The following is a 23896-nucleotide window of genomic DNA, read 5'->3' on the forward strand; positions in this document are numbered from 1 at the left end:
TGAAAATCGAAATTTTATTTCCCACCTTGCTCGGATACATGCCTTAAATTGGCCTTAATTTTTTTATTGGAAAAAGATGCAGGCTATTTTTTGAAAGATTGTATTTGCATTAATTCATTTCATCAACATCTAACTTAAAAATGATTCAGTATTTTTTTTCCGGTAAATTTTATTTTCCATTTAAAAAGGACTACTAAAAACCACATTCCTCCTAGACCATGGTATTTGAAAATGATATTTTTTTTAAGAATAATGTTATTGAGATATGTGAAAATTTTAATCTCCCTAAATCTAGGGATAAAAAAATTGAGAAATCCATACTATGTATTTATAACGATAAAAAATTTACTGCGCAGATTCAAATCTCAACTGGCCTTCCTTTTTATAATGCTCAATTCCATGTAGAAACTGTGGAAAAACATAGAACTCTTTTATATACACTTTCGTGGATTGTCCCAGCGTTAGAATTTTAAGTTAATTTATTGCCATAAACGTAAGGGGACTTGATGACCATGAATTAAAATTCACAAAAGCACTGGTTGTTTTTTTTTTTACTTTCAACAAAAAAAGGATCCCCAGGAAAGACGAATACCCTCGAATTAGCGTTGTTGAATTCCAAAGCTCTTATTGCCAGCAAAACTACCAATTATGAAACATTAACTGCTTAGGAGATACAAGTTGTGTTCACTTCAGCAATTGCAAGATATGCTGCTTTCTCTTTAATGAGTCCAGGACACGTTTGGTTCTGGATGGAAATATAGTTTATATTACCTCTGGATGTCAACAAAATATTTTGACTTTTTCATGTGAATTGTAAGACCTTAAAAAGCTTTATAATTATTTCTTGTTGTATGTTTATGTGAGTCTTCCGAATTATGTATATTGACGGGTTTTATTTAATTATTTTTTCTCTTTGGTATGTATATAGTGTTTAGACAGGTTTTTCGGAGAGGGATAATCATAAGTTAATGTAATTTTTTACGTTATCCTTGCTCTTTCATTTATTCCTCATGTCATTTGAACTATGGATAAAGTGATAAGCTACAAAAAAAAATAAAAAAAAAATACGTTAACAAAAACTGTATACATTATACTCATATAATTTTATATTTAAAAACCACTAGCACTTGAGTGTGAATTATATCAATTGTGATGGATTGAAGTGGCTTTAATTATCAGATAGTGCAAAATTACAAAACACGAGCATTCACCTGTATCTAATGACACGATCGACATTGATCGTGAGAGCAATGTATTTATGTATAGGAATAACACTGAATGGTTCTACTCATTTGATTTTATTATGATCTAAAATTTAGGAATATACAATGCATAATCCATATTTATATAGCATAAAAGCTCTTAAAAAATATCAATAGTTTTCCATATTTCTAAAGATATTCCTTGAGTTTTCGACGAAAACTAGAAAATTCTTTGCCACATATTTATATAGACTATAACACATCACTATCAACTAAAATACGAGTCTTATAGGTCGGAGATAATTTATTTTCTGTAGTTTCGGATATTATAGGAAATGTAGGCTGGGACTCCAATGATTCCTGTGAAACAAAATAAAAAGAGATAATGAAACGAAGTAATGAGCTAAACATATATTAGTAATTACCAATAAAGATCAAGCTAAGGTGAATGCATTTCTCGGTATTTGAGACTTTGACACGTGCAGGTCCAGTCACAACACCCTTGTAAGTAAAGTTCCTCACTCCCATACGATGGGATCCCAAAACTTTGGAAAGAGCAATGCGGCTTAAAACAGGAGTCATATTGATGATTATTATACGATTATCTACAAAAACTTTAGGTTTGATATTGAACGCAAATTATGTACTGAAGGAAGAAAAAACAGCTGCTAATTTAAAGGCTAGCTCATATTAAGCTGAACTAGACAAACAGCTGATTCAGCTGTTTTTGAAAGGAAAAATAATAGTGATGTGCCGGTAGCTTCATTTTGTTGCTCGTACATATATCCTAAACAAAATAGTGAAAATCCAAAGTCCGAAAGACGGACTAAGCTTAACTAGAGAAGATTTTTATAATATGGAGTTTTGTTAGCCCAATAATTTGTTTATTCAAGTTCAAAGATTATGATATTTATTCTGTGTTATTTTTTCATATATAATTAATGTAAAAAATATATACTTTATATTAAACTATTATTTACCTGAATTCAATATTTGGCTATAGCACATAATTTTTTTTAGTCCAAGTCCTAATACTTCTGATTCCAAGATGAATCCAAGTCATAATGCCTCTGAGGCATTCGAATCCGATAAGTTATTTTTCCTCATGCTCCGAGAAAATTTAAAAAAAAAATAGCAAATAGAAGTGGAAATGTGTAATTTTTATCTTGAATTAAGGAAGACATGCTATAAAATTTAAATAAATTTATATCTTTAAATTTGATATAATTTTTAATCAAACTTCAGTAATAACCATCAAAATTATACATTTAAACAATTTGATGTGTTTTTTTTTTTTTTTTTTTGGGGGGGGTGATGGGTTTTTGATGATGACAATGCAATTGTTCTTAAATGTCCTATATATTTTTGAATCCGATTCTTGGCAATAATAATTTTATAATTAAGAAGCTAATATGATTTCAATATTTAGAGGACATGGTAGTTTAATATTGTAATATCAAGGTTCCATATGGTCTTCTCTTCTCATTGAGAGTTTTACATTTCAGGTCACAAATGTCTAGGACTGGATCCTTTTCTTCAAATTTGAACATTTGGTAATTCGTTCAACCTTGATCAGAACTGAGTGAGATAATGGATTAATATTGTAACCATTCTTAACTATTCAACATTGATTGGGTTATGATGATGATAAAAAATCGTTGTTGGACTAAGACTAGAGTTTAGGATCGACTCCCTAAATACAAATGTAATATAAACAAGATATTTTAGACCTTTGAATCATTGATTCTTAAAAATAATCTGTTTCGAAAGATACTTTCGTATAAATTCTTTTTTTAAAATGCTTAAGCTTAATTTTAGAATATGTTCAGATAATACGTTTTTGTAATTCAAAAATATGGTTATTTAATGGTGATATGTCAAAACTATGAGATTCAAGTTCCTCAAATATCTAGGATTTATAATTGCATATTTGTAGGAAACGGCTGGTAATAGTGTTTTGTATCACAGTAGTTTTGGTCTTGAGAACTCTTTGAATTTTGAGTCTCAAGATACATTTTTCAATTTATATACAGATTTCCAATACACTTTTTGATGGATAAAGGAGACCTCCATTGGATTTCCTCACAATTAAAGAATTGCAGTAGTTACATGGACTATGACAGTAAGAGCTTCCAAGCACTCAAGGTATACTAAATACTTGGAAACTGACCTTAATACTGATGTAAGCAACCATACATTCTTTGAATTGTATAAGGCTTTGCACAAAAGCAGGCACATCGCAATAGTCGTGGTCTTGGAAAAGTAAATGCTTTTCTTAAGTTCTCTATCGACTATCAGCATCTAATATTATATTAATATTGAATAATATAGGCGGGAATGATAACGTTCTTGATAGAAGAAGATGTATATTATTTAATCAATGATGCAATAAGTATTGTTTCTCTTCTCTTCGCACGCTTTTGTATTCTTACCAAAATTATCAACCTTAGTTATAACCTACACCAAAATCTGTGATATAATAAAATAGTATATTTTAATTAAAAAAAAACTTTCTTAAACATCAAGAGAATTGAATGAAATTTTCATGAATCACAGAATACAGTACTGTGCAAAAGATGATATTTTTAAATACCTGCAATTGAATTGTATAATATAAAATTCGAGTATATGAATAAATACAATTAATTATAGTTATTGAAAAAAAGGAGAGGTTAAAAATTAAGAAAAAGTACTTTCATATTGTGTAGTAATAAAGATTGAATGTGCTAATGTCGGCTTAAAGTTGATGTACGTCGCGTGACTAAATTTGTCGGAAACTTCACCAAATACTAGAAAAAAAATCAGTTAAAGTCCATTATAATTTTAATTTGGTCCATTACACTTTCTTTGTAATTTTGAAAGCTACCTTGAAATGACTTATTTTATATCGATTAGTGTAATAAACCAAGCAACAGATTGAAAAAATAAAATTAAACTGGGTGAAAGATTAAAAATTTATCTACATTAAATATAAGTGACATCAAATTGAAATAAAGATAAATTAAGTACCAGAATAAATAAAACTTAAAGATCTTATCTTATATTTAAAATAAAAAAATCCATAAAATTATTAATACAATGGTTCAACTATGAAATATTATTAATTGACAAAAGTAATTTTTTATCAAAATTTTCGTCCTTTAAACTTTGGCATCTATCTTTAAATATTCGACCACCTTTTGAAAATACTCGCTCAACGGCAGCTGAGGACGGCAGTGTTGTATTATTTTGTAGAAATATTTTTTGAATTTTTGGGAAAGAATTGAAAAGGTTTGAAGAGTTGTCTTCTAAACTCATAAAATTTTCTACAATTTCAGAGGCAGTTTGATTTTTTTCATATTTTTTCTGCATTGGAAAGAAGCTTGATGTTGACTCAATTTCTACTAAATCCTCAGGATTTTCTCAAACAATCTCAGTTTGGACGAGTAGGCTAACCTCAAAACTTTTGTCATATATTCTTGTAATTCTTGAGAATCACTAAAGCATTCCAAATATTTAAATAATGGATGAGTAGCTGTAGCTAACAAGTGGATCTTATCCTTAAAAAGATGTCCAATTTTTTTTTCGATTCCAGCTTATAAAGCCTATATTAGAGGCTTGCAAAATTTAAGACTGGGCATCACAATTTTTAGTTTTTTCTTCACCACTAAAAGTGAAGTCAAAATGTAGGTAAGAAATATATTCTTCTCACATTGCAATATATCTATGGCAGCTGCAAAATCCTTAAAACACAACATGTATTCATTAATTAAGTCTATCTCTGCTTAGGTGAAATACATCAATCCAAGATTGTCAAATAACTCATGAAGTTCATCACTACATTTTTCATGAGCTCTGTATATGTCCAAAATACCATCAAATTTTCCATTCCACCTTGTCTCATTTGGGACTCTCAGAAGTTCCTCTACAGTATATTTAATAGTTTCAGCTGCAATAATACTACGCCTTTGTTTGTTCCAAAGTGATTGGACATTTTCTAAAAGCTCTTTAAAATAATTTTTTAAACGCAGACTCTTTGAAAGCTTAATCTATGTCTTTCTGTACTATCAAATTCATACAGTGAGCAGCACATCTCAAATGATTTGGTAGGCGAAATTCTGAATCTTTTATAAAGTCAGGTGTTAATTCAAAAAATTGAATATCTTCATCCAGGAAATCATTTTCTTCTTATTATTCATCATCTTGGATTCCATAATTTTCATAACACTTAATAAAATTTCTTGCATTGTCGGTCATGATTACTCCATCGAACTTATTTTGCAAACCATAGTCGAAAATAATGGTTTTTAAGGCTTCGACAATTTTATCCTGAGTGTGACTGCCTTTTAATCTAGAGTAAGTTAATACTGCTTGACCACGAGAAAAAACCGGTTTTATCCAATGGCAAGTCACACCAATATACTCACGCTTTACAGCTGACCAACAATTTGCTGTCAAACAGAAACAGTTAATATTTGAGAAAGTTTGTTTCATTTTTTCCTTCATGTTAATAAATTAATGATCAATTTTTTTCATGAGTGTTTCATAAGATTGACATTTAAGCTTGGACAAATTTCTTGAATGAGTCTATTGAAATGTTCATCCCTCACTAAAGTTGACGGCTAATATGATTTAAATTTAACGATAAATTCAGTTATTAACGAATTTCAATAATTTTGAGAAATATGAGCTCTAACTCCTTTAGTTTCCAAAAAAGATTGGAGTGAGGCATAAAATTGTGAATATACTTTCAACTTTTTCTTCCCTTTATCAGATTGAATGATTTTTTCAAATTTTTCAAGGACTTTTGTACCATGTCGAGACTCTAAATGACGTCTTAAATTGAATTTCGATCTTTCAATCGCAGTTACCTCTTTCCTACATTTTCCAAATTCGCAACAGAATTTATAACTTTTTTTTTCAAAACGTAAAAAAGAAAAAAATGGTTCAAAGTTCCAATCCCATTTCAAAGATTATTTTTTTGCTTCCATTTTTAATAGATTTTATCACGATTTTTTCTAAATGTCCTCTAATTAGTTCAAATTAATACCAAAATTTAACTCTATATAGACAAGTTGTACTTTCAGAAGTGCAACATAAAAATTAGTCTTTTTCGCTGAGGTTGTGTTAGTTATTATTTATTAATGTTAAAAAAATCACATCCTCGTTTAATTTTGTTCTAAATTGATCAGTTCCATTAAGGAAGTACTTTGTAAACGAGAAGAATAATTAACCATATATTGCGTTTTTCCTTTACGGCTTTAGTTGAATTTGAGCATATTTATTGGTAATTATTCTTTCCTTTTTACAAAGTACTTCATTGGTACAATAGAACAGTCTATATGATTTTGTTGGCGTTCTTGTGGAAGGATATTCTTGTATTTGTTTCTTCTGATGAATTGATGTACAACCATTTTAATTAATTGTCTCTTTTATTCACAAATTGATATAACCATATTATACATATTTAATTTTGTAAAAAGTGATGGAGAATGCATCCAGTACATACTCATCTTAATGTATAAGTTGTGTAGATGATTTTCTTCTCTTCCCAATGGCCAAGGATGTGTCAGCATGTTCATGGAAAATACGTATAAAAACAATAAGGGAAAACGCTTATATTACTTAGATTTTATTCTAATATCAGTCTTGCAAAATATTTTATAACCTTAAAATGATAATAAATAAATCAAATTATTTCATTATCATATTTCAGTTGGGAAAATTCGTTTTACAAAAAAAGAACGATTTATCTTCCAACGTAATTTCCACACACGAAGAAGATGGCAATGTCTCTTAGGGAATTGATGCCTGAGTCTTAATTTTCATAGAATGACCAGCTACATGAGAGGCAAACTCGTCAACCATAGACAGCAGAGAGCCACAGATACAGCATAAAAAAATATTCTAGCTTTTCTTTAACTGTCTTTTCTTGTAATCTTTAAAATTATTCTTTAACTCTCAAATTTTTAGATGCTATCTCTTAAGATGCAGAAAACTGAAAAAGTAATACAAATTTATATAAATGAGCGAAAATTCGAGCGATTTTTTCGTTATTCAAAACAATGAGTGGGCTCCCCCTCAAGAATTTTGAGCGGCGTTCTAAAGAGCGGCGCTTACTAATACTTTACCAGTTTATATAAGTGTAATAATTAGTAAGGAAAAACCACGGTACACGGCATATTGTTAGGCAGTAATCGAAGACGAAAAACTATGGCAAAGACGAGACGAAGCCGAAAAACTATGACAAAGACGAGACGAAGACGAAAATCTAACAAAATCATGACGAAGACCAGACAAAGGCGAAATAAAAGATAACTACGACGAAACAATGTCATTACTGAGGCTGGTGGTTCGTACAACATGCCCCCATGGTCTTACAACAAAGTCATAGCACAAAACTTTTTTTTAAAGCGTATTAAATTTAATTAATAATCTCGTAACAATTTCTTATCATACAATAGTTTGATTATATGAACACTATATCTATTTCAATGAAAATATACTAGAGTATCAAATTGATAGGAATCAAATCCTTCACGATCAAATTGTTTAGTATTGAATTGATTAATAATCAAATTACCCACAATCACTATACTTGACAATGTTAATGAAGTTAAAATAACCATTGACAACTCTAATTGAAATTTTATAAATTAATCGGGCATTTTGTACAATGCCCGCTTTGATGGGAATTTTGCACACTGCCCACTCTGATTCAGATTCATGAATGATTCACAACCTGGACTAAAATTTAACGGATTTTGAGTATTTTACTTTTTAACTCCAACAAAATAATATGTTGAAATCCAACAATGATATTTGGCTCTTAAAAGTTTCTAGGCCTCAGCCCTCCATTCTTGATGCTGACCCAGGGGCGTCCACAGGATTATATTTTGAGGGGTTGCTTGTTGGATTTTTTGAAAAAAATCCAAAAATTAGATTTTTCTTAAAAAAAATCCAAAAATTAAATTTTTCTTAAAAAAATTCAAAAATTAATTAATTGGAAAAAACATTCAAAAACCCATGGCTATTCATATAAAATTTAATTTTTAGCATAAAATTTTTAAAAAGTTAATTTCAAATATTAAATTTTTTCAAAGATTTTCAAAAATCCACATAGCTACACATAGATAATTAAATTTTCTGCTCTACTGCATTTGCCAGAATGACCCAAACAAATTTCTGATAAAAAATTAAAAAATTCTTAATTTGGAGAGGGCTACAGCCCCTCCAGCCTACACCCTGCAGATGCACAAATAATTAATTCATATGAAATATTATTCTTTGATTGATCTTTGGATACTAATGTGACTAATTTATAAAGTCGGTAGAGTTGGGTGTATTTTCACAATAAATTAAATGGATTTGGGGTCGCATAGTATAAATGATTGCATTTAGAGCCAAGATCACAAAATATGATTCAAAACTATAAATTAAGAATAATTTATTTTTAGATGTGTGCAGTTTTAATGAAATTGTTTATATTCATTCCTTATTTTAAGGACTGATAATTTAAATTTAATTTCTATGGTATGATTCAAAAAGTTTTCTGAGGTTGTATTTATAATATTTAGAGATCCTGTCTGCGAACCAGCAGCTATTCTAAAATTTGCAACTCCAAATCATAAATAAATATACATATTATCTGTGTTCCAAACCAACTCTGTGAGTAAATACGTATGACTCTGCTGACTCCCGGCTCACTCATCAGCCATAATTATTACTTCATAGGAATTAGATGTACATAGTTACAAAAAATTACATTATTTTAATCCTTTTAAGCTCATGAATGGGGAATTCTACTAGTAGAGATTACAACCCCATTCACTCCTAGGACAAATTACAATTCATAAAAACTGAATCAAATTACGAACATAAAAATTCGTTGAAAGAGCCTATAAGTCACTCGTTATTGTTCTCATAACATGGTTTGATACATTGGAAGTAGGAGAGATCATGATCATAATCTGTCCTAGAACAGATTTCGATCATGGTCTCTCCTAGGACAATCAACGATTCTACTGGATTTCAATCTCTATTGTGACATAAATATAGAATTATAATCATGCTTGTTTATCGATTTTTTTTCTGATTGAAGATCAGTAGCAATATGATTATGGCAATATTATATCGCTGATCGCAGTTTCTCAATCAAACCTGATCTTTATATCGCTACAAAAATTGCAAAAAAATAGCGATCCGATCAATTTTTACAAAATTACATATCATAAAATAGTACACTATTATTCTCAAGACCGGTCTTAGTCTTAAGACTGCTTTTATATAGTTTTGGTCTTGTATCGGTCTCGATACATTAAAGTATAATACACTAGATCTTGACTTTGTCTCGATCCTTATATATGCCGTGGGAACTGATTTCGGCCGATATTTAAAAATATGAATTTTTGGCACTGCAAATACTGAAGAGTAGTTTCTTCACCAAAGTCTCAAAAAGATGGATACGACCAAGCAGGAAGGGGAAAGATACCTGGCTGATAACTTTGAAGGCCTAGAAATGATTTTGGACTACCGGAGGGTCAAAAACGTATTTCAAAGATACAATGTTGTGCTTCCCAGTAGTGCCAGTAGCCACTGTTTCTTCTCCAATGCCAAACAGATCCTGAGGAGACCTGGAAGGAGGCTTAGAGACAATTACTTTAAGAAGCAGCTCCTATTATTGTCAAATAAAGAGCTAGAAGAGAGATAATTTATGTAGATATTTTTTTATTAGCCGGCAGAAAATATTTTATTTTTTTTCTACATATATTTTAGTAAAATGTTGTAAATAAATAAATTTTGAATAAGGTGTATAAATCGATAATTTAAATATATGTATATAGATTTAGTTATAGGGTTAGTGAGATTGTATATTTGAATATGATCGCAATTAAATTGATCGAATCACTGATCGTAAATAGTCCTGATCGTTATATTGCAGTGAATTTCTGATCGTAATTTTTTTCTTGATCGCTCACACTCCTGCTTATAATAATTGTACAAAGTTTATATGAGTCTACCAAGTGGAATTTATCATTAAAACTGATGTTTTTCACCATAAAAGGTTGCGTGATTAGAGCTTGTACACCTCCAGATAGTATTAGAACTCATTGACTATGACTTTGACTATCTTTGTTTATTTCAAAAAGCGAGGCGTGACGGAACCTTTATCCGTAGCTAGATGACGCTTTTGCTTTACATTAATATTTAGTGAATGTCAAACTAACAAAAAATATTAAATAACATAAGTATCGTTGATAAGTCATAAAGACATTCTGTATTCTGTAAGTGGGTGACACTTCATAGCCTAGCAAAACTTTAAAAGACTATATTTAATCATTAATAGAAATATTGAATTTTGAGTGATATTTTCCTAATGATAACAACAAATCTCATTCTAACGGTAACATAACCTTTTGCTGGATAATATTTAATATAAACATGGAGATAAGCGTAGTTCTTTTGGATCGAAATGTATTTGCATTTGGTGAAACCATTCGATCCCAAATTACCTTTTCCAACACTTCTGCAAGTAAAGTGGAAAGTTTGGGATGGGCAAGTGTTCAAATCCATTGTTCATGTACTTTGAGTGACGTTTCTTCATCAGGTATTATGTCTATGGACAATAAGTTAATTATATCTAACCCCTCAATTAATTATATTGTGCTTCTTTTTCTAGATGAGGTGACACTGTCTCAAAATCGTTTGATTACATCATTTCAACCCGTTTTAGAATCAGGAAGTAAGGATGTCTATGCTTCGAAGCCTTCTATATTATTTGCGGATATGATATTGGACCCAGGGACGTCCAAGGTTTTTATGTATGAGGAGCAAATCCCTCAAAACTCCAATCAATTCCCTCCTAGCTACCTTGGACAGGGAATCAAATATTCTTATAAACTCATTGTTGGTAAATACACATATTACATTAAATGAAACAGTTGACTCTGAACAAGAAACTTATCTCATACATCTTAAATGATATAAAGATATTACCTTGAATTAATTTATTGTCCTCGTTATCTTTTCAGGAACTCAAAGAGTAAATTCTAATATTAAGATGATTAAAATCCCATTTCGAGTGATAAAGAGTATTGCTCCTCAAAATATGTCTTGTTTTGAAGAATCCAGAGATCCAGATGATAAAGCTCTTGATACCAATGGTAATTTGTCTAAAAGTCCTTTTATCACACTTTCTGACGAGTGTAAAGAGGATGGTGATTATCATTCTTTCAATCACTCAGAAATTTATTATGGAGGCTCCTCCAAGTCATTTCATCATTATGAAATAGCAAATAAAGTTGGCAAGTTAGCCAAGTTGTCTTTGTTTAAAAATTCATTTCGTATTGGCGAAGAGGTGATAGGAAGTTTTCAATTTTATAATCAAGATATACGATGCGTAGAATACTCTGTGTCATTGATAAGGTAAGCTTTAATTACAGTACACAATTATTATAATTATCAAACAAGTTTATATACATGTATTTTATCTAGTGAAGAAACTTTAAACAATTCCAATTTGGAATTGGGGGATCTTAAAAAGGGTCTGAATATTTCCTGTGTTGCAAAGTGTCATGATGTAACTTTAGGCTATCAATTTTCAAACATGGCTCTACAAATTCCCTTACACGTAACCCCTACTTTCCAAACTATCCAATGCCAACTTAATTGGTATCTGCATTTCGTATTTGTCATAACTCCTAAAATTACTTACCAAAACAATGTTGGCCAGAGTGAAGATGATGAATGGAATGGTCCAAAAACATTAGAAGTAGAAACTATGGTATGGGATTTACCAATAACTTTGTGTCCCACTAGCCCCGACGTCCTTACTAATAGCCTGTTGCAGCCATTTTCAAAAAGGTCTGTTGTTTGTGAGATTTAGTAGTGCGATATACATACTTAATGTTAATTTATTTTAATGTTTTATTTTTTCTTATTTTAAAATTGAATATATATACATTAATTTTTATTATAATGACATTCTCCGATTTGAATGCGTTGAATGATCCATGCAAGTACGGACGTTATTCGCCCATAAACACCTCCTTTATCGCATCTTTTGGACCCATAGCTTACTACTCCAACTTGTACGGCTCTGTTTTTATTGGTTTTATCATCCTTAAGAGTAGTATATACAGTTATTGGGCCTCCAGAATCCCCATTGCAAGTATCAACCCGTGTTTCAACATCAAAAGCACACATTTGAGGATATCCTACGAAAAAATGAATATGGATCTCTATTTGCATTATGTTTTAAACTTACTTTTGCTAGTGTCATATCTTCTCTGATCCGAAGAGTATCGAGCCAATTTCTACACATATAACAAATTTGAAATAATTTATGTAAAGAAAAATTTAGACTACTAGTTAAGATAACAAATATTATTTAAAAAAAAAAAAAACTTGCTCTACAAAGAGGGCTCCTCGGTGAATTAATCTTAGTAAATCCCTTTCGTAATTGGCAGTCAAACATGTATTGTCCATTCTGGGACACGTTTATAGCACCATATCCAGAAACAGTTGCATGGTAGTCTGAAAACTTCTTTTTTCTATACTTCTTTGGAGGCAAGCATACAGGTTTTGAAAATTTATTGAATTCTATGGGTTTGAGGGTCTTAATGAGAGCAAAATCATATATTAACTCGGTCTTCCTCCTTATTTTAATTCTTTTGTAGTTATGATGTATAATAATTGCATCGATCCCCGTGTGATAATTAATTCTGAGAATAATAATTTTGAATACTATTATGCTGTTAGAAAATTTAAAAAAACCTCACGTACGACTGAATGCAATTCTCCTCATTTCCAATTATCACTACAACAATATTAAGTTATGTTTATAACTTTTTAATTTCAATAGATACCTGCCTACTAATGGTTTCGGGAAATTAGAATTTTTTTTGAAATCTTCAATGCAGTGGGCAGCAGTAAGAATGAATCTCAGATTAATGACGGATCCCCCACAAATAGTTCCAATCTCAGAATCTCTAATAATAACTTGCCACGGTATTTGTAGGGTAGATACAGCTATTCCATTAACAACTTTTAAGTCATTAAAAGCTTTCCTTTTTCTGGAACGACGATGACTCGACTAAATATTATGAAAATCATATCAATCTATTAAGCTTCTAACTATGGGATTTGCACATACGGATCTTGAGTTATTTTTCGTTTTATGCAGACCCCTGAAGATTGACAGTCTAGTAAGGGAATCTTTGCATTGATTGAAAATATATCAATGTAGTTAAAAAAATATATAAGAGAGAGAGAGATTAAAGAATAGTCACCCAATTTGTTTTTAATGTGTTTACTGGTCCTAATGGAGGCTTCACTGAAAATAAAGGAGATTTTGAAAAAAATTATAAATCGATAAAAAATGATGGATCCTTACTCCTTGACATCAGCAACACCGCAATCGCAAGTATTAAAATAATATTTTTTCCTTTTGTAAGCAAAATAATCCGAAAGTCCAAGACCAAAAGTAAAGAACAAGAAGAACTTAGATATATTCATATTTCTATATAATTAATGAGAGATAATTCTATAATACGCGTATCAATAATAAATTATACTATCATCAGAGCAATGTCATAATTTTATATCATTTTAACAAATTACACTTTACTAATGGATTCGTGAAAGGGATTGGGTAAGGATGTCATCCAATTCTCTAAGTTGATTACTAAGTTCCTTAACCTTGGTTTCTGCCAATTCCAAACTGGGAGGGAGTTCATTATAACTCGACAACTTTTTTTGTAATTTATCCACATCTGAGTTCAAATCTCGGGTTTCAGCTTTGATTTGAACAATGTTGCTATGTATGTGGTCCTCTGACTGAATGTTGTTAAAGTAGGTTTGTCTATATCTGTGTGCATCTTTACTGTAGCCCTCCTGCTTCTTATGCAAAAAGTTTTGCTTGGATTGGGAAGAAAATTTAAGTGGTGGCTCAGATTTTAATTTAAGAACGGCAGACTCAGCATCTCCTAATAAAAGAAGATTCTGAACTTTTTTTGAAGTTTTAGTATTACTAAGGACTGGGTTCTCTAAATTATTGAGAGAATCCATGAGTCTTTGTGACTTGAGCTTTGACAAAGCCAAATCAATGGAGTCTACATCTGGATCATCAATTCCCAATTCCAAAGCCATATTGACTAAGATATTCCCTTTCTTCCCCATAGATCCCGAAGCACTTCCCAGACCAAGAGGCTCGAGTATTGTGTTCATTCGCTCGGTTTCTTTGATGTATTCCTGAATTTGTTTCTCATGACAAGACATTTGAGCATTAATTTCTGAATCACGAGCTCTATTCCAAAGACGTGTATCGTTTAGAACAGACATTGAGTCCTGAGTTAGTTCATAGGAAGGTATCTTCTCCCCTTCTGCAGAAAATAGTTCCTTTAGCCAACTTCGGACTTCGCTACTATCCTCCATCCGACTTTTCTATCAAATCCCAATGCCAAAACTAAGTAATAGGCAGTATCAATTTTGAATTTATGTTAGTAATTGATATTATATCTTAATATAATTCACGTCTTGCATTTTTATAAGCTCGCAACCTCAACTGAAGGAAACATTTGAAGAAAAAAAACATATGGTAGCTAGCCGTCTGTATTTTTCTTATTGCCAAATGTTAATTATTATGGGCGGCATTACCAAGGTATCCATTATGTACCTTGGATTGATATGAAAGAAAGATTTCTTTCTCTAGCTATGGATCTTATAAATTGTAATAAACAATATATTAATATTGAATGGAACTCCTTGATATTTATAAGCTATTAATATAAAAATCAAAATACTATGTAATTATATCACTATTATGAGTCAACTAATAAAATCAGCTCAAATAAAAATACACGGTTTCTTTATTTATTTCAAAAAGCTCGTTCGACGTGATTTCTATTAATAATTATCAGGCGGGAATTGCGGTCTTTATGCAGGGAGTACTATAGGTAGTACTCCCTGCTTTATGTTATGATTATTTTTCCTTATGGGTTTTTGTATTCTGTCTTCGACCATCCATGAATCCAGGATTTGAGAAATCCTGGATTTCTCAAATCCATAAGCCATCCCAATTATTTTCCAGCAAAATTTAGATACCTGACTATAAATTATAATATTAACTGTTATGTATTGTCTTTTATTTACTTTTATCTAATGACGTAGGAATTTGTTTTAAATAGATAGTACCTTTTTATTAAGTAGATTTTACATGTTTATACGTTTTTGTAGCCTTGGCTATGTACGTCCTTTTTAGTATTAATCCCTTACAGAAAATATATTAGTATATGATTGTACCCCCAAACGAAAGGTATTCTTATTGGCTTCACTCCGGTCCGTTACTTTCGTCTGGTGGGTAGTGTTCGCAATACACTACATTAACTAGGCAGCCAGAATTACAAAAAAAAAAAATATATATATATATTAAAATCAATAGATTTGAATTATGTCTTTAATATTAATAAAAACACGCACTACACTACAGAAATGTAATTTGTTGTGATACCTTGAATTGCTTTATCGTGCAACATGGAATATTTTAATAATACTAAACTATAGGCACTAAACATGTTACATGATATATTATAACTTGTAAAAATACACAATGTGTTCTAGTACAGTATTAAATTCCATTCTTGTTAATTACTAAATAAATGATTACTCTCTTATTAATAATTAAAAGAGTGTTGAGTCATCAAAAAGAAAACGTATTCACAATTAATTTACAAATACCTAACCAATAATTTTTTTAAATCTTTAATTATATTTATTAACTAGGGGAGACCGGAGACATAATATGTTTTTGATTAAATTTTCTGGAACAGGTTTGACTAAGAAAGGGCTGGTCTTAGCCATAGCTGGGGCCTATGCGAAACGGATTGTGTGGGCCCAAATCCCAATGTGGATATAGATAAAAATTAAAACTGAGGGCCGGGACGGTTTCAGTGTTTAGCAAGGCCTGGAAAATTTGAATCTAATTTTGACTCAGACCATAGCTAAATATATTATACTATATGACTCATATTATATGAATCATATAGACAGTATAATATAATATGAGTGACTCAAGCACTCGTCAACTAAGAAATGTCTATTAATATTTCAACCGGTTTGTGAACCGGGACGCGAAATTTCACAGCATTCAGCGAAACGTACGTTCGATTAACAGAATGCAGAATAGAACGCGATTTATTTATAAAGCTTGAATACTAAAAATGGAATTTTAGCGTTCCGTTCCACTACTTCTAGCAGTATTTACTCTTAAATTGAAATCACATGCACGATCAGTGTTTCCACTCAAAATAAAAAAGTTGGTGCCTTTCAAGCATACCTTCACATGAAATTACCTACTGTTAAGAATCCAGACCTTTTTTTTTTTTAATTTCAAGCCTTTTCCAACATATTTTGTGTGTTCAATCCGAAAAACACGGGATTTGTGTTGACGTATGGCCAAAGTCCTATTTTCTAATCCAAAAAAAATTGTCAAAATCTAAAAATGTATATTTGATAGCGGGTATTTTAACTTTTGTTTTAGAGGGCGGGATGGGTTGTTAAAATATTAACCTCTGCTCCTCACATATTTGATAGCAAGACTATATCTGGTGCGTTAACTTTGTTATTTTAGTGAAGTAGATGAACGATAAATTGAATTGAAGTGGCGTTCAAAATTTTATTTGCTGGATTTTGGCTAGGAAAAATGTGTATAAAGTGTAACATAAAATTATTTTATGTCAAAATCTTTATTATCAATCAACATTACAATTAGAAGCATGCTTCCTAATTCCTAACACACTATTAAAAGCAAATGAATCAAATCTAATGTATTGGTTCACTTGATAAAAATCTAAAAACTAGGATTTGTTTTGATAGTATAGTAAACTTACACTATACAAGGAGCACAAGTCCTTGGAAGAAGCAGTATGAAAAATAGTTCCAAACTATGACTATTCCTAAAATAATAAATTATTATCAGCTGTATAATTTTATTTCACTAAGCTTAATTTTATAACCTACCAATTCTATCTTACATACAAATTGTAATCCCAATTTGTTTTTACAAAGCCTGGTTTGAACCTATACAGAGATTATACTAAGGAGTATTTTCCCAAAAAATTGCATTTGAACGCAGCCAATCAAATATTGCAACTGCATTCGTAGACGGTTACCACAGTTAAAAATAGAATTATTCTTAGAAATAATAAAATCTTATATACTAAATAATATTTTTTGAAGAATAAATAACTGGAGAAAATTCAGGGTGTTGAATTATTAATTTTCATTATATTATATCAGATTAAGATAAAATAAGATTCATATTATAATTTATGGATCATTAATCAGTACACTTAGGATTTTTGGGGGATTTTTTTAGTCAATATTAGCAATAAAAGAGCGCTAAAATATCGAAAAATGAGCACCCAAAATATCAAAATTGAGCAATTTGTAATTAAAGAAAAATACAGTTTTATAAGGATAATTTAAAGTGTTGTTTTATATTTATCGTAATTTATTCATAAATTTTGCTCTATTATATCAACAAATCAAGATTTTTGAAAGATTTTCTTTAGTTAATTTTTGCCTTCGATCTAAATGTAAAGTTTTAAACATATTAAAAGTCTTTTCAACATCGACATTAGAAGTTGGAGCAAATTTGAAGTTGGTGTGATCTTCAAGAGTCTTGTTAGATGGAAGCATTTCATCATCACCACCCCTGATTATACGTCTAAACTTTTACATAAATGGAAAATCAGGATTTCGCAATTTGGCGCAAGGTACTTATCATTTGTTGCAAGGATGATTCAATTGTCAATTTTGGCTCAAATTAATACTTCCTCTCATTAGATTTTGCTAGAATCTGGTATTAAGCATCATAAATACATTTTTTATCTTTGCCGAAAAAAATAAAAAATGTATTTTATGATGGTTAATACTCCAATCCTATGTAATTACTAATTATTACTTCCATTCATTTTATTTCAATTTTAAAAGATAAAATGTTTTAATTATATCTCACTAATTAAATGATTAGGTGTTCATTAATAAATTGACTGACTCTATAACTCTCAAGATGGTTTTGTCATTAGAAAATAAACTTTCACTACACAAGAAGGACAATTCCCTGCAAAAAGCAGTACGAAAAATATTCATCTAATTAATCTAAACATTGACAATGGACAAAAAACACACTGTATATTTTTGTTTTAGCAAGGTAAAGCTGTGATTTATTGGGGGATTATCGTGAGTTTTGTTACAATGGTTCTAATAGCGGTGCGATCCACCTGTTGGAGTATCCTCATAATGCAATGAATCAATTAATTATTAATTAATGAACACTAGTGATAACAATTCATGGCAAATAATTAAACATTTTATCTTTTAAAATTAGAGTAAGATAAAGGAATATTGCAATATCATGTATGAATTACCAAAAATATAATTATATATTTTTTCGGCAAAGTGTCCGTTCAGGAAAAAGGTTTTCAGCAAGTGTCCGCGCACGGCTAAAACAACCGCCAGGTCTCCCCTTAAGCTTTAGAATACTTTATTCTCCCCTACCTTTAATACGGAATGTTTTTTGTGTAGAAGAAAACATCCTCCCACAATATTACCTCACATTTTTTTTTTACTTTTTGTAATTTTTTAAATGTCACTATTTGCATTCAGTTATAAATATTCTACAAAATTTTGTCGTGTTAACGAGTATAATTATCATTAAATTTTAATGGGCGCATTTTGTAAATGATCCCTGTAAAAAGGAATTTTAGTAGCTATTAGTTATGGCTATTAAGATTAAAAATATATTTATTAAGTATAATAAAAAATCAAAAGAACGTCAATATAAAATAATTTAGACTCAGCTCACCATTTGTATATTGAACGTGAATATGTTAATTTCATTTGGAAGACTATTCATTGTATTCAATTGTATACTAATTCAAGAGAGAATCATCTCTGCCTCAACGACATGTAATTCTGACAATGAATTCAAATGTCATAATGGGATCTGCATACCAAAATATCATGTATGCGACGGGATTTCTCATTGTCGAGATTCATCTGATGAAAAATTTTGTCTCCAAGAAAAAAGATCAAGATCAGATAATGAGGGTGTTGTCAGTATAATTGCTTCGTTTCGAGATTCATTCAGGAATTTTGTAAGGGACATAATGAAAGAAGTCGGAACCCTTCTAAGACGAAAGAAATCTGATGGTGGTGCTGAGACAGTTGAATGCAAGAGTAATGATGCCTTCTTTTGTTCAGTTGATAATATTTGTATATCTCTTTCTGCAAGATGTGATACAAAAGATGATTGCTCGGATGGAGAAGACGAAAATCCAAATATTTGTGACTTCTTAGGCGGCTCATCCCTAAGAAGAAGTACAAACAAAAAATCTATTCAAGAAAATGGTGAAAAGTTGGTTCCTCTTCCAGATATTGTAACTCTTGGGAAAAGTAGACGAACTATGTCCGTTATACCCCGTTTAAGTAGTGATAATTCAAAATCCTCATCCTTCTCATCATCGCATGAGACAAGGACTGTTAAAGTTATCTGCAACTCAAGACAATTTGCATGTGACAATACTTGTATTCCCTTTTCATGGGTTTGTGATGATCTGGAGGATTGCATAGATAAAACAGATGAAAATCAAGAGAAATGCAAGTCCAAAAAGGAAAAATAGAGGCAATACGTTAATGCAATTTCGTACATAAAATTGTAATTAGCACATTAAACCTTTCGTTATCATTTTTTTCATTGAAAATAAAGTATGTGGCAAAAATTAATATTAAACAAAAATGACTTTTGCTCTTAGTTTATACATTTCGCAATACCATTTCTTATTTAACTTGGCTGTATTATGTAAACTTTATATTGTATATATATATATACGAAACGACGAAGAGATTTATTTATCTTGTAATATAAAATATCTGACATTCATCAAAGTAAGTAAAAGTCTTAATATAATTCTAAATAATTAAATGTTACTTGTTTCTGTTTTACTCAATTTCAACAAGGATTTGTTCTTCTTCAACAGTATCACCTTCCTTTGCATTTACAGCCTTCACTGTTCCAGTTATACCCGCCTTCAATGAGTTTTGCATCTTCATGGCTTCAACAACACAACACTCTTGGCCTTCGTTAATTAAGTCACCCACATTTACAGCCACACTCTTAATCACTCCAGGCATAGGAGATAGTATAACTTTAGAGGTATCCAATTTGGGTTTTTCAATCATATATTGATTTAGTCTATGAGCTTCAGTGCTGAGTATAAGTACATTAAATGCTGTTCCTTTGTAACGGATCCGATAGGTTCCGTTATGTTGCTTACTAATGAGCTGGGTTGTGATATTTTCATTATGGATATCAATAGAAATAAAAGAATCTGACGTTTTGAAGTTATCACTTATTACAATCATTTTATCAGTGTCTTTATTTTGAATTTTGAAAGCACCATCCTCAAACTTAATTGAGATTGGTATTTTTACTTCGTTTGCCTTTATAATCAAATCCCATGTGTTATATATCTTCTTGCTGATTGCAGGATTGGAGTCATTATTGAGAAATTGAGCTTTATAATTGTCCTTAGCATAGTATATTGCTGCTACAGAAGCAAGTCTCAATGTGTCTTTTTCGTTCATTTTAGAACCACTAAATCCATCTGGGTATGTTTCTAAAAGATAAGATGTAGTTAGATCTCCTAAGCAGAATTTTTCTTCTGTTAAAATGTCCCTCAATAATGGTATGTTGTGAGTTACACCTCTGATAACATATTTATCCAATGCTTCAATAGAAGTGGCAATAGCAGCATCCCTAGAAGGTCCATAAGCAGTCAATTTACATATCATTGGGTCATAAAACATGGATATTTCCGATCCTTCTTCAATACCAGAGTCGCACCTTACACCGGGAAGATAACTGGGTTCTTCGTATTGGTATAAACGCCCTATTGAAGGCATGCCAAAATCCTTGAATGGATCCTCTGCATAAACTCTTGATTCAATTGCCCAACCATCAATTTTGATATCCTCCTGTTTCAAGTTAAGAGGATGTCCGTATGATGTCCGTATCATTTGCTGTACCAAATCTACTCCGGTAATGCACTCTGTAATAGGATGTTCTACTTGAAGCCTCGTATTCATTTCAAGGAAGTAAAAGTTCTTCTGAGAGTCCATTAAAAACTCTACAGTACCCGCAGAGTCATATCCTATAGTTTTAGCTAAAGATACAGCCTGTTCTCCCATTTTTTTTCTCGTAGTCTCATCTAAGAATGGACTTGGAGCCTCTTCTATTACTTTCTGATTTCTTCTTTGAATAGAACATTCTCTTTCGTTTAAATAAATTGCATTACCATGCTTATCTCCAAGTAATTGGATCTCAACATGCCTTGGTGAATCCACAAATTTCTCAATTAATAAACGATCATCTCCAAAGAAATTTTTTCCTTCCTCCTTACAAAGACGATAAGCTTCTCTTGTTTGTTCATCATTCCAAGAAACCCTCATTCCTTTTCCTCCACCACCAGAGGATGCCTTGATCATAACAGGGTATTTGATCTCATTTGCCAGATGTAAACAGTGCTCTTCATTCTCTATTTCTCCATCAAATCCTGGAATTCCATTAACCTAAAAAAGGATATCAACTTGAAATAATATTGTAACTTTAAACTTAAGGCAATTGACATACCTTTGCATCCGTGGCAACACGTTTGGAAGCAATTTTATCCCCCATGGCTTTAATCGCTTCAGAATTGGGGCCAATGAATTTCACACCAAGTTCTTCTAGTTTAGCTACGAAGCTTGTATTTTCAGAAAGGAACCCGTATCCAGGATGAACAGCCTGAGCTCCTGTTAATTTGACAGCGTCGATAATTTTTTCTTGAACAAGATAAGATTCATTGACAGGTGGAGGACCAATATTAATAGTCTCATCTGCCATTTTGACAAATAGACTCCCTCCATCAGCAACGGAATGGACTGCAACGGTTTTAATACCCATCTTTTTCGCAGTTCTAATGACCCGACATGCAATTTCTCCCCGATTCGCTATAAGGATCTTGTCGAAAGTTGGCTCCTTGAAATTTATGGGATCTAAAGTGTAAATTTTTTCCCAAGGTGCACTTGAATATCCAAACCATCGCTTCCCACTCTTACCATACCTGGAGAATCTCGAAAGAAACAACATTACGTCTCTGATGGCTGTTCAATGTATACGATTCAATATTATCCGCAATGAATGTAAATGATTTTGTAAGTTATTCACTGAAAAAAAAAAAAAAATACTAAACAGGTTGGTTAACTTTATTTTTATGTTTCACCTTTCTACCCTGCACATGTGACAGCAGATTGGATTTACCTTCTTGAGTATCCAAATCTCACGTCTCGCACGGAATTCCCTTCCCTAGCTTTAGAAAACGGAAAACTCAAAATTCAATAAAACTTAACGTTGTCCGTATAATTAAATATACAGAGAATCAATTTCCTTAGTTATTATTTATTAAGACTGAAATTGAATCCCATTTCAACTACATTAAATTATTTTTTTAATAATAAATCATTCCCCCTCATCGTTAAATAATTAGAAATTGCGTTTAAGTAGGTTAATGAAAAGAGTTACAATTAAATAATTCATAGATAATCATAAATATAATAATATCAATAAATGTTAAAATGTAAAATGTTAATTCCCTAAAGAACCTAGGTTATATCGCAAGTATATTTATACTATAATTTATATATAATGATTAATGCCAATGGTGCAAGCTGGGACAAAATAAAGGGAGACTTCTTTTTGATTTACAAAACCTATGGACCCTTGTAGGTACGACTTTGAATTCCATACCACAGCAGTCAGCAAAAGGAGGGAGGTGGGAGAGGTAAGGAGTTGGAACTGCATGGAAAGACATTTCATTCACGGTCATTTGGATGGATCTCTCCTACGTAACAATCGGATATATGGATCCGCATCCATCCATACTTCCCCTTCCTAGGAATATCCCATTCACACGCTATTGATACTCTCTTCAATGTCATGGTCTGTGATTCACTCGTTGGATCTCATCTCCTTTAATGGAAGGATCGTTTATTGCAAAGGTGCCTCTTCATATCAAGGTCTCGTTAATTATTGTCCGTATACATAAATTCTGCCGGATCTTCTACCGAATAATCGTATACTTCTACATATAAGAACTAAGGAATTCCATAAAACGATAGAAAGACACAGTTAGGAACAGAGAGAGAGTTCTCTTCCTCCATCCACAGCTCCTTCTTTGAAATTCTTAAAGGTCAACTCTGCTTCGACTCCTACTCTAAGAAAACTATTTCTTTAATAAGAGTCGTTTAGTGCCCTTGATGTATTAAATATAATGCAAAAATCACTCATCGCAATCAGATTTATACCAATTCCATTTATAAGTTGGACTTTGTGATATACGGTCTATACAGATAATTATATAACCTGGACACTTCAATCTCACGCCTGATTTATTTATTGCTACTCAGTCTCTTTTATCATTGGAAAACAAGTGCAATATTATTATAAACTCGGTAAAGATATTGTGTCTCGATATTTTGGTCTACAAAGCATATTCTATTCTGATATTACACATAAATAGTTATTCGGAACTGGAGAGTTCTACAAAAAGAAATAATTCCCGAATGAATTACCGAGGGAGGAACAAAGAGTTATCATTTCTTATTCACAACCCCTT

The 23896-nt window shown here is 31.2% G+C and overlaps 4 protein-coding genes and 1 long non-coding RNA gene across 5 annotated transcripts; 1 reads left to right on the top strand and 4 right to left on the bottom strand.

Moving 5' to 3' along the window:
* Positions 1 to 86: 86 nt before the first annotated feature.
* Positions 87 to 1899, bottom strand: LOC121123222 (uncharacterized). The gene is made up of 3 exons (XR_005865946.2): positions 1628 to 1899; positions 1212 to 1562; positions 87 to 1041 (listed from the first exon to the last, which is right to left on the bottom strand). It is a non-coding gene; the product is annotated as an uncharacterized lncRNA (long non-coding RNA).
* An 8437-nt stretch (positions 1900 to 10336) lies between these two features.
* On the top strand, positions 10337 to 12159 carry LOC121122581 (RAB6A-GEF complex partner protein 2). The gene is made up of 4 exons (XM_040717611.2): positions 10337 to 10788; positions 10861 to 11091; positions 11213 to 11606; positions 11676 to 12159. The coding sequence occupies exons 1-4, from the start codon at positions 10623 to 10625 to the stop codon at positions 12064 to 12066; spliced, it is 1182 nt and encodes a 393-aa protein (XP_040573545.1). The 5' UTR covers positions 10337 to 10622; the 3' UTR covers positions 12067 to 12159.
* On the bottom strand, positions 12084 to 13717 carry LOC121122582 (venom prothrombin activator omicarin-C catalytic subunit-like). Its single transcript, XM_040717612.2, has 8 exons — positions 13576 to 13717; positions 13472 to 13515; positions 13336 to 13397; positions 13053 to 13275; positions 12966 to 12999; positions 12592 to 12904; positions 12448 to 12496; positions 12084 to 12397 (listed from the first exon to the last, which is right to left on the bottom strand). Exons 1-8 carry the CDS (start codon positions 13695 to 13697, stop codon positions 12144 to 12146), a joined length of 1101 nt encoding a protein of 366 aa, XP_040573546.1. The 5' UTR covers positions 13698 to 13717; the 3' UTR covers positions 12084 to 12143.
* LOC121122583 (HAUS augmin-like complex subunit 1) lies at positions 13667 to 14760 on the bottom strand. The gene has a single exon (XM_040717613.2). The coding sequence runs from the start codon at positions 14613 to 14615 to the stop codon at positions 13809 to 13811; it is 807 nt and encodes a 268-aa protein (XP_040573547.1). The 5' UTR covers positions 14616 to 14760; the 3' UTR covers positions 13667 to 13808.
* Positions 14761 to 20070: 5310 nt separating this feature from the next.
* LOC121122378 (propionyl-CoA carboxylase alpha chain, mitochondrial) lies at positions 20071 to 22371 on the bottom strand. Its single transcript, XM_040717350.2, has 2 exons — positions 21874 to 22371; positions 20071 to 21812 (listed from the first exon to the last, which is right to left on the bottom strand). The coding sequence occupies exons 1-2, from the start codon at positions 22369 to 22371 to the stop codon at positions 20184 to 20186; spliced, it is 2127 nt and encodes a 708-aa protein (XP_040573284.1). The 3' UTR covers positions 20071 to 20183.
* Between the last annotated feature and the right edge of the window lie 1525 nt (positions 22372 to 23896).

The sequence above is a fragment of the Lepeophtheirus salmonis genome, chromosome 8 (assembly GCF_016086655.4).
Source record: "Lepeophtheirus salmonis chromosome 8, UVic_Lsal_1.4, whole genome shotgun sequence".
Classification (NCBI taxonomy): Eukaryota; Metazoa; Arthropoda; class Copepoda; order Siphonostomatoida; family Caligidae; genus Lepeophtheirus; species Lepeophtheirus salmonis.